Source organism: Aquarana catesbeiana, linkage group LG01, assembly GCF_042186555.1.
Source record: "Aquarana catesbeiana isolate 2022-GZ linkage group LG01, ASM4218655v1, whole genome shotgun sequence".
Classification (NCBI taxonomy): Eukaryota; Metazoa; Chordata; class Amphibia; order Anura; family Ranidae; genus Aquarana; species Aquarana catesbeiana.
The window spans coordinates 73185381-73200962 of record NC_133324.1 but is presented as its reverse complement, the minus strand read 5'-3'; the positions used below and the strand labels follow the sequence as shown (position 1 = coordinate 73200962).

Sequence of the window (15582 nt, the reverse complement as noted above, 5' to 3'; positions counted from 1 at the left end):
AGTTGTACTCCCCCTAGTTTAAATGATGCATGCATATTCTTAGCCCCCAAGTGCATAACTTTACATTTATCAACATTAAACCTCATTTGCCACTTAGTTGCCCAATTAGTGAATTGGGGTTGGCTTGTAAATTGGAGACATACTATAAGGACGTTATTCCACTGTATAGCTTGGTGTCATCTGCAAAGACAGAAATGTTACTTTTAATCCCAGACCCAATATCATTTATAAAGATATTAAAAAGTAAGGGTCCCAGCACTGAACCTTGGGGTATACCACTGATAACCTTAGACCGTTCAGAGTAAGAATCATTAACCACTACTCTCTGAATTCTTTTAGCCAGTTTTCTATCCATTTACAAACTGATATTTCCAAGCCGTAGACTTTACCTGACACATGAGCCGCGTGTGGGGAACTGTGTCAAACGCTTTTGCAAAATCCAAGTATACCACGTCCACAGCCACCCCTCTGTCCAAGGTTTTACTTACCTCTTCATAAAAAGAAATCAGGTTTGTTTGACAACTTCTGTCTTTCATGAATCCATGCTGTCTGTTGCGTAAAAAATTTTTTTCCAACCAGAATTCGTCTATATGGTCCATCCCAGTGCATACATAAAACAGGAGGGTTAGGACTTTGAATGAGGTGGGCAATTGAGGCCAAAGGGACAATCACGATTACATAAACCACTTTATTAATACATAGTGACACAATGACACAAATTGAGTACCAGTGGAGATAATAATATCAAATCATGTAACAATCACATCCTGACCGATACATGGCAAGCATAGTGAACAGCCCCCAAATTATGCAGAGCAAGTAATCCTAAAAAGGAAAAAATATACATTTGAGTAGCATAAGGTCACAAAATAAATGATTAAAAGCTTGTAGGTATGTGAACCTAGTAAAAAGTATATGATTGTCTGGTGCATGTCATAAGACCGACGCGTTTCGTGTATCAAACACTCTTCAGGGGCGATATAGCACCAGGATCTAAAAAGCAAAGGGACAGTTTGGTAAAAAATGAGTAAAGTGCAAAAAATGCACTATAAAAAAAGAAAAAGAAAAAGAAAAAATGAACATGTAGGGGAGGCAGACAGCCACTAATCCCCAATGGGTACTCACATGCCACAGGATTGTGAACTCCAGGAGGTCCGCAAATGTAGGCCACCAACTAGCTCAGGTCCGGGAGCTGAGGGAGGAGCTCAAAGAAAGGAGCCAGGAGAAAGCCGGCCACACACAAAAGTCCCCAATAAGTAATGGGTCCACACTGGTAATCGGTGAAGGTAAAGGGTCTAAAGTAATGAAAGTAATATGTATGAGGTGTTGCCCCAAGCAGAGCTGGAACCCCTAATCACAAAGAAGTACAGAAATATCCATGTAATGTCCCCCTTACCTAAGGATGGTGAAAAATAGCCAGCCATATCTGACCCAGTGATGGACGTGCTGCCTGAGAACAGGCTGAAACATGAATGAGGACCCTATATGCAGCCAGTCCCCGCCCCAATCAGGGAACTCCCCCCCAGCATCACGCGGTGCAGGCACACGGGCGGACGGAGGACTCCTCCAGCGCAGCGGCAACCGCCGCCCACAGCTGCTGGGGAGGCCACCATCCACGTGTCTGCACGAGGTGGAAGACACATGTCAATGCTGTGACACTCACGCAGACGTCACGTGTGTGACGAGGAGGCGTGATGCCGACGCACAACGGGAAACCCGCCCCAATCACCCGCCGAGGCGGACGAGGAGGGAAAGGGGAGGGATCCCAGCCATGCCTCGCAGCTCCCGGACACCGAATAAGGGGAGGCAGCCAAACAGAAGCGGACTCCCCAGAGACACACTGCATGGCTGCTCCAAAGTGGAGGGAGGGGGAAAAAAAGAAGAGGAAATAAGCAAAGCAAAAGCAAAAAGAATGGGTGAAAAACATGGGACAGAACATGTATAATGCTAAACGAACCCCTAAAAAAAAAGGGGAAACAAATGATTCAGGGCAAATGCCCTATGGAGTAATTTCCATGATAATGAAACTTCCAAACGGCCTTAAAGCCCACCTCCATCCCTATATCGAGTAAATAGACAAAGTGGGGACTTTAAATCTGTTGTTCGTTTTAAATTTTTGCGTCCTTGATTTCCTTTTGATATCCAGTGCATCCTCGTTCACCGTTTCAGGTCCAATTTCAGCCCGAATATTTGGCTGAATTTAGACCTGAAACGTACCAAAATACGCACGGGGCTCCTGTGCAAATTCGCACCGGAGCCGCAGCGGAGATATGTGAACCGGCTCCATAGAGAGCCGGTCAAAATCTCCTGCTATTGCGAATTGGATGTGGTGAACCCGTATCCAATTCGCAAAAGTGTGAACCCGGCCTCAAATTTTATTTATGTTTAAATTTTTTTTAGAGGGTGGGGCGGCCGCATGCCCATGTAATCAGGCCCATATATATGGGCCCTCCTTGTTCATTCTAGCCTTGGCTATTATTTTTCTGCATTTTATTTTACTTACTTTTTAATAAGTAATTAATATTTGAACTTTTGAATTTTGATTTGTTTGTTATTTTTTGGGGGCAAACAAATGCCCCCAAAATGGCCTAAAATTTAAAAAAATCCTTTAGTTCATTTGTAAATAACATTTCAATGACGAGAAATCAAATTTTTAGTGTCATTATAAATTAGACAAATTTTAAAATAAAATGTATAATTTTTATCTACAGTATCCCTAATTTTATTAAACTATCATTGGTCAAACAAGATAAAAAAGTGTTTTTTTTTTAGTTTTTTTTTTTTTGCCACATCTATTTGTCTATAGGTTGCATAGAAAATGAAATACTTTTTGCAAATCAATAGTACCAAATGAAAGCCCTTTTCGTCCTGAAAAACAAACAATATACCGTATTTATCGGCGTATAACACGCGTCGGCATATAACACGCACCCCCAAGTTTAGGAGGGAAGTTTAACCACTTCAATACCAGGCACTTAGACAACTTCCTGCCCAGGCCAATTTTCAGCTTTCAGCGCTGTCGCAATGTGAATGACAATTGCGCGGTCATGCTACATTGTACCCAAACAAATTTTTTATCATTTTGTTCCCACAAATAGAGCTTTCCTTTGGTGGTATTGAATCACCTCTGCAATTTTTATTTTTTGCGCAACAAATAAAAAAAGACCTAAAATTTAAAAAAAAAAAAAAAAAAGTTTTTCTTTGTTTCTGTTACATTTTTTTGTAAATAAGTAGGTTTTCTTCTTCAATGATGGGCACTGATATGGCTGCACTGACGGGCACTGATGAGGTGGCACCAATGAGGTGGCACTGATGAGGTGGCACTGACGGGCACTGATGATGGGCACTGATAGGCGGCACTGATGGGTACTGATAGGTGGCACTCATAGGTGGCACTGATGGGCACTCATAGGCGGCACTGATGGGCACTTATAGGCGGCACTGATGGGTACTTATGTTTTATACAAATAAATCCTTTTAAAACGGTAAAGCACTATTGCAAGCTTTGTTACTTTGCATGTGGGCGATGTGAGTGGAGATCAATGGTAAACAATAAGGAAGGAGCACACCCTGTGATGTGAGACACCTGAGCTATAAGAAGGAGAAAAAAAAAATCAAAGAAGCTATCAGAGGATTATTTGTGATCTAAGGCGCAGATATTAAGCCTATAAGCTGAGGGCACAACTGGTGACGGTGACACGAGGATATCTGTATATGCACAGAGGTGGATTAATGTGAAGATATTACTTTCAATTATATTGATATCACAAATCACAAAATGGACTGTTTGTTGCAATACTGATTGGAATTTATAAGGACACTGTGTGGAATAAGGAGCACATTACACTTTATTATATTTAATTATCAGTCTATGGCATAAATTGTTTTGATTTTTGTATTATTATTTTACAGCATATTGCACTATATATATATATATATATATATATATATACATATATATATATATATATATATATAATTGTATACTCTTTATATATGCACATTGGGTATTATGTTTTTATAGCATTGCACTTAATTTTTATTCTTTTTGTACTATCACATATTTAGAAGTGTGGGAAGTCCCGCTAGCTTCTAGGAATTATATAGCAGCTCACAAGGTTTTTTCAAATTTTACAGGAAGTGCTAAGCCACCATTTCCAGCTCTTTTCATAGGTTCAAGCCATCTCTGATTGGGTGACCACAACAAAATGGATTTTATTCAAATGTACTATTAGGTGGACTACAAGGAAATAATATTTATACCAGCTGTATATTTTACTGCAGTGTACAATTTTAAATAAATATACCATGAGTAGGGATGAGCTTCGAGTTCGAGTCGAACTCATGTTCGACTCGAACATTGGCTGTTCGCAAGTTCACCGAACAGCGAACAATTTGGGGTGTTCGCGGCAAATTCGAATGCCGCGGAACACCCTTTAAAAGTCTATGGGAGAAATCAAAAGTGCTAATTTTAAAGGCTAATATGCAAGTTATTGTCATAAAAAGTGTTTGGGGACCTGGGTCCTGCCCCAGGAGACATGGATCAATGCAAAAAAAAGTTTTAAAAACGGCCGTTTTTTCAGGAGCAGTGATTTTAATAATGCTTAAAGTCAATCAATAAAAGTGTAATATCCCTTTAAATTTCGTACCTGGGGGGTGTCTATAGTATGCCTGTAAAGGGGCGCATGTTTCCTGTGTTTAGAACAGTCTGACAGCAAAATGACATTTTGAAGGAAAAAACTCATTTAAAACTACCCGCGGCTATTGCATTGCCGACAATACACATAGAAGTTCATTGATAAAAACGGCATGGGAATTCCCCAAAGGGGAACCCCGAACCAAAATTAAAAAAAAAAATGACGTGGGAGTCCCCCTAAATTCCATACCAGGCCCTTCAGGTCTGGTATGGATATTAAGGGGAACCCCGGCCAAAATTAAAAAAAAAAAATGACGTGGGGTTCCCCCTAAATTCCATACCAGACCCTTCAGGTCTGGTATGGATTTTAAGGGGAACCCCGCGCCAAAAAAAAAAAAAAAAAACGGCGTGGGGTCCCCCCAAAAATCCATACCAGACCCTTATCCGAGCACGCAACCTGGCAGGCCGCAGGAAAAGAGGGGGGGACGAGAGTGCGGCCCCCCCTCCCTCCTGAACCGTACCAGGCCACATGCCCTCAACATTGGGAGGGTGCTTTGGGGTAGCCCCCCAAAACACCTTGTCCCCATGTTGATGAGGACAAGGGCCTCATCCCCACAACCCTGGCCGGTGGTTGTGGGGGTCTGCGGGCGGGGGGCTTATCGGAATCTGGAAGCCCCCTTTAACAAGGTGACCCCCAGATCCCGCCCCCCCCCTGTGTGAAATGGTAAGGGGGTACATAAGTACCCCTACCATTTCACGAAAAAAGTGTCAAAAATGTTAAAAATGACAAGAGACAGTTTTTGACAATTCCTTTATTTAAATGCTTCTTCTTTCTTCTATCTTCCTTCATCTTCTGGTTCTTCTGGTTCTTCTGGCTCTTCTGGTTCTTCCTCCGGCGTTCTCGTCCAGCATCTCCTCCGCGGCGTCTTCTATCTTCTTCTCCTCGGGCCGCTCCGCACCCATGGCATGGGGGGGAGGCTCCCGCTCTTCTCTTCTTCTTTTCTTCTCTTCTTCTCTTCTTCTTTTCTTCTCCGGGCCGCTCCGCAATCCATGCTGGCATGGAGGGAGGCTCCCGCTGTGTGACGGCGCTCCTCGTCTGACAGTTCTTAAATAACGGGGGGGGCGGGGCCACCCGATGACCCCGCCCCCCTCTGACGCACGGTGACTTGACGGGACTTCCCTGTGACGTCACGGGGAATGCCACAGGGAAGTCCCGTCAAGTCACCGTGCGTCAGAGGGGGGCGGGGTCACCGGGTGGCCCCACCCCCCCGTTATTTAAGAACCGTCAGACGAGGAGCGCCGTCACACAGCGGGAGCCTCCCTCCATGCCAGCATGGATTGCGGAGCGGCCCGGAGAAGAAAATGAAGAAGAGAAGAAAAGAAGAAGAGAAGAGCGGGAGCCTCCCCCCCATGCCATGGGTGCGGAGCGGCCCGAGGAGAAGAAGACAGAAGACGCCGCGGAGGAGATGCTGGACGAGAACGCCGGAGGAAGAACCAGAAGAGCCAGAAGAACCAGAAGAACCAGAAGATGAAGGAAGATAGAAGAAAGAAGAAGCATTTAAATAAAGGAATTGTCAAAAACTGTCTCTTGTCATTTTTAACATTTTTGACACTTTCTTCGTGAAATGGTAGGGGTACTTATGTACCCCCTTACCATTTCACACAGGGGGGGGGCGGGATCTGGGGGTCACCTTGTTAAAGGGGGCTTCCAGATTCCGATAAGCCCCCCGCCCGCAGACCCCCACAACCACCGGCCAGGGTTGTGGGGATGAGGCCCTTGTCCTCATCAACATGGGGACAAGGTGTTTTGGGGGGCTACCCCAAAGCACCCTCCCAATGTTGAGGGCATGTGGCCTGGTACGGTTCAGGAGGGAGGGGGGGCCGCACTCTCGTCCCCCCCTCTTTTCCTGCGACCTGCCAGGTTGCGTGCTCGGATAAGGGTCTGGTATGGATTTTTGGGGGGACCCCACGCCGTTTTTTTTTTTTTTTTTGGCGCGGGGTTCCCCTTAAAATCCATACCAGACCTGAAGGGTCTGGTATGGAATTTAGGGGGAACCCCACGTCATTTTTTTTTTTTAATTTTGGCCGGGGTTCCCCTTAATATCCATACCAGACCTGAAGGGCCTGGTATGGAATTTAGGAGGACTCCCACGTCATTTTTTTTTTTTTATTTTGGTTCAGGGTTCCCCTTTGGGGAATTCCCATGCCGTTTTTATCAATGAACTTCTATGTGTATTGTCGGCAATGCAATAGCCGCGGGTAGTTTTAAATGAGTTTTTTCCTTCAAAATGTCATTTTGCTGTCAGACTGTTCTAAACACAGGAAACATGCGCCCCTTTACAGGCATACTATAGACACCCCCCAGGTACGAAATTTAAAGGGATATTACACTTTTATTGTTTGACTTTAAGCATTATTAAAATCACTGCTCCTGAAAAAACGGCCGTTTTTAAAACTTTTTTTTGCATTGATCCATGTCCCCTGGGGCAGGACCCAGGTCCCCAAACACTTTTTATGACAATAACTTTCATATAAGCCTTTAAAATGAGCACTTTTGATTATTCATGTTCGTGTCCCATAGACTTTAAGGTGTTCGCATGTTTGAACGAACTTTTTTCCTGTTCGCATGTTCTGGTGCGAACCGAACAGGGGGGTGTTCGGCTCATCCCTAACCATGAGCATATAAGTCTCTTATGTAATTACATAACATATCCCCTACCTATTTATATATAACCCCTATTTAATATACAGTCAGATCACACAAAACATTTCGCAACTCACTAGCACCATCTAGTGAATGCAATTAAAGTGGAATTTCAGTAAATTTTTCATCTTTTCAGCTATTAAATCTTCTGCCCTTGTTGTTTTAACTTTGGATAGTAAAACATTTTTTTTTCTGCCAGTAAATACCTTATACAGCCCACTTCCTGTTTCTTGTCTGGTAAAAAAGCCTAGGCTTTTGACATCATGCACAGCTCTCTCTCACTCTTGTGAGAGTTTGCCAGGAAGGGAGGGGGGAATGAGTCATAAGAGGGCCAATGAGAGCTGCAGAGCTGGAGGTGTGCCTCTGCTTGTCTGTGTAAATCCAGGAAGTGAACAGGCAGCAGCTTCAGCTGCCCACAGTTAAAATGATTGCAGCCAGACTCAGTGGAGGGAGATTTATGCAGCATATTTGGCAAGTACAGAATCGCAGTATATATAAAATAATATGCAAAGTGGTTGGAGGGAAGCTTCAGAATGACAAAGATGTTTTTTTTACAAATTATGTGAGCAGACTGCAGTTCCTTGTTAACTAATCCTAACTAAAAATAGAACAAAAGATATTACATTCTATAAAAATAAAATAAGAAAAGGTTCTTTTACGAAGTTTCTCCAAGGTTTTTTCAAAAATTTGCCTGTAAATACACCTAAAAATATATGAACAGTTTTCTATAAGAAAAAAACTATAAAAATGCATAAACTCAAAAGTGGTATGTTACCCAAGAATCTGGGACACTTTACAGCTCACTCCCTAAAAATCCTTTAGGCTGGGTTCACACCATTGCGAACTGGAGGTGGGATCTTCACATCCATTTCGCAATAGCAGGAGATTTTGACCGGCTCTCTATGGAGCCGATTCACATATCTCTGCAGCAGATCCAGTACGTCTTTTGGTCCATTTCAGGTCTGAATTCAGACCAAAATTCGGGCTGAAATCGGACGTGAAACGGTGAACCAGAACGCACCGGACCCCTGCTGGGAGCCATATGCGGCTCATATGTGAACGAAGCCTCAAAAAATGTTTTAGGTCTATATCTATATTCAATCCTAAGTGGTGAAGAGGTGCAAGAGGTGAGATGATTAAGGGTTTTATAAGTATCAATGTTATTTGGTTTTTATTTTATTTTATTTTATTTTATAGGTGCTGATAGTAAAATAATGAAGAACAGTGGAAAGACTGTTTTTAAAAGAACCAAAATTGATTATATGGTGAACAACATGGTGTATATGGTAAATATTAAATCTATTGCCCCTAGGCTAGCTACAATGTGCCAGCACTTCCATTCTCCCCAACAACTATTTTGAACACTGACCCTCTCAAACATGTACACACACCTGAAAACATGCTCTATGCAACATAAACATGAAGAAATCATACACACAGTGCATTAAACTTTTCTTAACGAAAAATAGAATAATCCAAATAACTAATAAACACATACCTTGAGAGACTCAGTTGGCACTGTAATGGCATCACAGGTGTGAGCAGGGGGTGTGCCGGATGTGCCTGGGCACACCCTAATCACCCCGTGTGCATCAGCATTATTGTTCTGTGTGCCAGCGGAGAGATGGGAAATATCTCCCTTTGACCAGTTCTGCCATTAATGAAGTGCTACCGTACTTCTCTTTCACTGTACTGGCTCTGCCATAAGGGCACTTTCACACCGAGCAGTGCCGGGAAGTTTCACTTTTAACTCCCCCCGCTAACGTCCGAAAGAGGGTTAAAAGGGCTCGCAAAGAGACACGTATTGATTTCAATGGGCAGGGGCACTGTAGGAGCGGTGTATACACCGCTCCTACAGCGCTTCAAAGATGCTGCTTGCAGGACTTTTTGAGCGTCCTGCCAGCGCACCACTCCAGTGTGAAAGCCCTTGGGTTTTCACATTGGAGTGAAAGGAGAGGCGCTTTACAGGCGCTATTTTTAGAGCTATAGCGCCTGTAAAGCGTCGCAGTGTAAAAGGGGTCTTAGAGTGTGTGTATATGTATATACATATAAAATATATATATACTGTATTACTGTATATATATATATATATATATATATATATATATATTCACACACAAACGCATGTGTTTTTGAACTTTGGGGTGCACACCCTAATGCAATAAGTTGTGCACGCCTATGAATGGCATTTCCAGGAACATGTCTACAGAGACACAATCAGTATCATTGTGACACAGTGGGAAACATGTTTTGATCCCCCCCCCCCCCCCCCCCTCCTCCTAATTTGGCTTTTGTCGTCTTAAAGAGGAGCTCAAGTCGTGTTACTGAAGATTAAAAGTCAAAAAGACTTTTAGCCCAGGTTCACAGTATTGCGAATTGGATGCGGCTTTCACCGCATCCAATTTGCATATGAGGAGGAGATTGTGACTGGCTCTCTATGGAGCGGCTCTGGAGCAAATTGCACAGGAGTCCTGTGCGTCTTTTTGGTCCATTTCAGGTCTGAATTCAGCCAAAAATTTGGGCTGAAATCGGACCTAAAACCGTGAACAGGAATGCACTGGACCCCTGCTGTGAGCCGCTCCGTACTGCAGTGTGAACCCAGCCTTAATAAACAGACATTCATTAGTCCCATGATCCAGCGCTGTGCTCACCCGAGGTGGCGCCTTAATTGTGGGCAGCCAGCTGTGACAGCTTGCAGCTTTACAGCTGGCTGCCCACTGGGTGAGAAGCATTGCACATTGTGAATAGTCCTGCTGTCTTCTGGGACCTGCGATGTGTCTCTGAAGACTGTGGGGGGGACTAACACTCAGATCAAAACCAGGTACCCGCTCCCACCCCCCGCAAAAACAGTGCCAAATGTTATAGAGGAGCCGGGGGAAGAGGCCTTAAAGTGGAACTTCCCCTATTGGGTGGAGTTCCGCTTTACATTAGCGTGCAGGCGAAGGAGGATAGATGTTTGCCTGGCAGGCTCTGTAAGCCTAAACGTGCAGTAGAAAGCATAAATTAAATGTTGCATGGGTGGCTGTGTGCCAATCCTAGAGATCATGGCACCCTATGCCTTGGCCTTTGTGCTCTAGTGAGAAAGTAAGTTGCACCATTAATGGTCCAGTGTGTTGTTCTGGAGTCTTAACAGATGTTTTTAAGATGCCTTCTAGTCCACCTGCTTAAAGAGGAGTTTTTAGTAACTCAACGAGTCTTCATGTATAAAATCCTGAGATGTGACAATAGTAATGCAGCAACAGTATATTTTAAAATTGGGTCATCAGTGCTTTAGCATTTGAAAAAAATAGTGCATTCAATAGTCAGAGGATGAAGAATCCCATTATTGCCCCACTGAAGATTTAGACCCAGACATGATCTTTAAACTTGTCCTTCCGTCTTCTAGATATTTGCAATGTTGCTCCTGGCATCAGCTGGTCTTGCCATTGGACAATCAGTCTGGGAAAATGATATGAACACCGGAAATAAATCTTGGTACCTTTATGATGGATATGACTATACTCCAAGTTACAGAGGATTCTTAATCTTTTGGGGATATATCATTGTTCTGAACACCATGGTACCAATATCTCTCTATGTAAGGTAATATCTCTAATTCCTTCAATGACAAAAATTTTTGACCTGTCCAGGCATTCTGGCATCACGCTGATTAGTCTATGCAATTTAAACAAGGTGTTGTTACAAACTTTCACACCTCCCATCGTGCTCTTTGACCATCAACATCGGCCTTGACACATTTCATGGGGATTGGCTTATTTAATTAGAACATTGTCTGTGAAGATTCTTCATTTATCCAGGTCACACTATAGCTAGCTAGCAGTGGTTAGCCACATTCAGCTGGACTTGTTCTGCAATGTTGGAGGAAGTTTTTCTACTCCAAGTACAGTGCATCTGGAAAGTATTCACAGTGCTTCACTTTTTCCACATTTTGTTATATTACAGCCTTATTCCAAAATGGAATAAATTCATTATTCTCCTAAAAATTCTACAAACCATACCCCATAATGACAAAGTGAAAGAAGTTTGTTTGAAATCTTTGCAAATTTATTAAAAATAAAAAACGAAAAAATCCCATGTACATAAGTATTTACAGCCTTTGTCATGACACTCAAAACTGAGCTCAGGTACATCCTGTTTCCACTGATCTTCCTTGAGATGTTTCTACAACTTGATTGGAGTCCACCTGTGGTAAATTCTGTTGATTGGACATGATTTGGAAAGGCACACACCTGTCTATATAAGGTCCCATATTTAACAGTGCATGTCAGAGCACAAACCAAGCCATGAAGTCCAAGGAATTGTCTGTAGACCTCCAAGACAGGATTGTATGGAGGCACAGATCTGGGGAAGGGTACAGAAAAATTTCTGCAGGTCTCAATGTGCACAGTGGCCTCCATCATTCGTAAATGGAAGAAGTTTGGAACCACCAGGACTCTTCCTAGAGCGGGCCGCCCGGCCAAACTGAGTGATCCAGGGAGAAGGGCCTTAGTCAGGGAGGTGACCAAGAACCCGATGGTCACTCTGACAGAGCTCCAGCATTTCTCTGTGGAGAGAGGAGAATCTTCCAGAAGAACAACCATCTCTGCAGCACTCCACCAATCAGGCCTGTATGGTAGAGTGGCCAAACGGAAGCCGCTCCTAAATGTAACATGACAGCCCACCTGGAATTTGCCAAAAGGCACCTGAAGTACTCTCAGATCATGAGAAAATTCTCTGATCTGATGAAACAAAGATTGAACTTTTTGGTGTGAATGGCAAGCGTCATGTCACCGCTCATCACCTGGCCGATACCATCCCTACAGTGAAGCATGGTGGTGGCAGCATTATGCTGTGGGGATGTTTTTCAGTGGCAGGAGCTGGGAGACTGGTCAGGACCAAGAGAAAGATGAATGCAGCAATGAGACATCCTTGATGAAAACCTGCTCCAGAGCGCTCTGGACCTCAGACTGGGGCGAAGGTTCATCTTCCAACAGGACAACGACCCTAATCACACTCCCATGATAACAGAGGAGTGGCTATCAGACAACCCTGTGATTGTCCTTGAGCGGCCCAGCCAGAGCCCAGACTTGAATCCGATTGAACATCTCTGGAGAGATCTGAAAATGGCTGTGCACCAACACTCCCCATCCAACCTGATGGAGCTTGAGAGGTCATACAAAGAAGAATGGGAGAACCTGGCCAAAAATAGGTGTGCCAAGCTTGTAGCATCATACTCAAAAAGACTTGAGGCTGTAATTGGTGCCAAAGGTGCTTCAACAAAGTATTGAGCAAAGGTTGTGAATACTTATGTACATGGGATTTTTTTTCATTTTTTATTTTTAATACATTTACAAAGTTTTCAAATAAAGTTCTTTCATGTTGTATGGGGTATTGTTTGTAGAGTTTTGAGGAAAATAATGAATTTTATCAATTTTGGAATAAGGCTGTAACATAACCAAATGTGGAAAAAGTGAAGCACTGTGAATACTTTCCGGATGCAGTGTAGCTTGTGGTCGTAGAAGCCACTTGAATGAGCACCCTCATGTTTTTGGGCAACCAACATCTGCTTTGACACATATTATAATGATTGGATTAAGGTGACTGAGTTACCCATGTGGCAAATTCTGGGGTATGTTTCTGACATTCATTAGAACTAAGGCAGCTACTTTGATGAGTGGCGAAACATCTTCAACATAACAGAACAAAAATCAGTTAAATGTGAACAAATACTAGTAATTACGGTAATTATAGTATACGAATGTCAATTTATTTGAAGGACTTGATTAAAGGGTAGGTAATAGTTTTAAATTTTTTTATTTTTTTTAATTTACACTTTTTAATTTATGGTGTTGTTTTTTTTTAAATTTTTTTATTTATTAAACATTTAAGGTATTACTAAACAAATACCAAATCCAATTGCACATTGTGTCTCACGTACTTCCCCTCCTAGACACTGGCCGCCTGCTTACTGATGACCCATGGGCTAATGACAATGCTGATAGCCATGCCCCCTGCAACATTTTTTTATCCCATTCTAGTGCAAGAAGGCACAGCCTACATCATAGGTGTGCACAGCCTATTGCATTACGGTGTGCACCCCAAAGTGTGTGTGTAAATATACACTATATTGTCAAAAGTATTGGGACACCTGCCTTTACACGCACATGAAGTTTAATGGCATCCCGGTCTTAGTCCATAGGGTTCTATATTGAGTTGGCCTACCCTTTGCAGCTATAACAGCTTCAACTCTTCTGGGGAAGCTGTCCACAAGGTTTAGGAGTGTGTCTATGGGAATGTTTGACCATTTTTCCAGAAGCGCATTTGTGAGGTCAAGCACTGATGTTGGACAAGAAGGCCTGGCTCGCAGTCTCCTCTCTAATTCATCCCAAAGGTGTTCTATCGGGTTGAGGTCAGGACTCTGTGCAGGCCAGTCAAGTTCCTCCACCTCAAACTCGCTCATCCATGTCTTTATGGACCTTGCTTTGTGCACTGGTCCAAATCATTTGGTGGAGGGGGGATTATGGTGTGAAGATGTTTTTCAGATGTTGGGCCTGGCCCCTTAGTTCCAGTAAAGGGAACTCTTAAGGCATCAGCATACAAAGACATTTTGGACAATTTAATACTCCCAACTTTGTGGAAACAGTTTGGGGATGCCCCCTTCCTATTCCGACATGACTATGCACCAGTGCACAAAGTAAGAATTGCACTGTTGATAACATAAAAATTTCATGGACCCCTATCATGGACCCCTAACTGTATGTTAGCCATGGCTTCTATGGACTCTTAGAGGCTGTTTTAATGTACTGTACTTCTGATGATCAACAAGCGTCAAATAGCTGTTTGGAGTTTGGTATAAATGGCTCTATGATTTTAGGCTATGTCTGCTGTAAACTGATGTTTCTGGATGTACTATTGGGAAGATGCAAAAAGGAATGATTTGCATTGCTCCACTCATGGTCCTACAATGAAGAATAAACCCCTTTTTTGGGTATTTGGGATTAAAGTGAGAAATGTTGACACATATTCTGTATTAAGGAGGATCTAATATTCATATTGTGTATGTAGCACCCTGATGTTTAAGCAGGGTTGCTAGTAGATTTATTTGCCAAGTGATAGTTGCCTTGGCCAATTGTCAGGGGGTCAATTGATTTCGCCCTAACTCTGGAATTGCTGCACTTCTCTCTTTTGTCGCTAGATGGCCGGGTATCTGGTGACATTAGATAAGACAAGGGCATTGCAAGGGCAGATTAAGAATAATGGGGTATCTCAGCCAATGGGCAGGGATTTTCTTGAGTCCCTTGGCCTGCTGGGAGCACCTATTTATTTGGGTGGAGTCAGGTGATAGGTGTTCTGTGCCACCTGGACAAGTGTCTGGGTGGACATGTGTCGTGCTGCCACGGGCTGCTAGGCCAGACGCGTGAGGCCTATCCTGGGAACATCTGGCTGCTAGACTGTCTGAGGGCCTATCCAGAAGTAAGAGAACAGCGTAGGGTTGGGACTGCCGGCTTGCAGTCCAACCAACAGTAATGGTTCTGCCGGCCGGAGAAACTTTCATGGAGGTAGAGGGGAAGCTGTCGCCACTAAGGGACCATCCACCTTGTTACCAGGGACCACTGTGAGTAGCTGAAGCAAGTACCAGAGCAGTATTCTCACCAACCAGGGACGGTGAAGTGAAGATATGGGAAACTTCAGCAAGTGCCAAGCCAGGGACCCAGCCAGTGGAGGTGACGGTTGCAGAGCATTGTTCTGTGCCAAGCCTGGGACCAAGCAGGCCAGCGGGGTGATGCTTGGGGAGTATCTGTGAGTGCCAAGCTAGGGACCCAGCAGGGACGTGGGGGTGATGCTTGAGGAAGATACTGAGTGAGAAGATTGGAAGAGCTCAGGGGATCCAGCGGCAGTGGATCAGTAAGTCTAAGTGAAAGACTGGGAGCTCAGTTGAGTGAAGTTCTACAATAGGAGATTGTAGAAGAAGTGAAGGAGTTTGTTGAAACCTTTTATGAGACTGTTGCCATATGAGACAGTGGCCCTTCTCATGCATATGTGGTGTCTGGCTGGATGCATTTCCCTGCATGGCTGTCTGCCTATAGAAGTCTGCCAATTAACATTGCATCTACTTAAGGGTGTCCTGGCCTCAACCCTCTCTCCCAAAGTTCTGTTCAAGAGACAATAAATCTCTTTGCATTCAAGAAGTGTTTGGTGCCCATCAGTCTACCTTGCATTACACCCAATATGCCTTGTAACCCACTCTTCACAGAAGGATGTC

At 43.6% G+C, this 15582-nt stretch overlaps 1 protein-coding gene across 1 annotated transcript in view; it reads left to right on the top strand.

Annotated features, from left to right (window-relative positions):
• Positions 1-15582, top strand: part of LOC141132194 (phospholipid-transporting ATPase IC-like) — a 151614-nt gene that overhangs the window by 60977 nt on the left and 75055 nt on the right. The window contains exons 11-12 of the mRNA XM_073620313.1: positions 8538-8626; positions 10726-10922. Of these exons, the coding sequence (XP_073476414.1) occupies positions 8538-8626; positions 10726-10922 (286 nt within the window). The remainder of the gene's footprint in view (positions 1-8537; positions 8627-10725; positions 10923-15582) is intronic.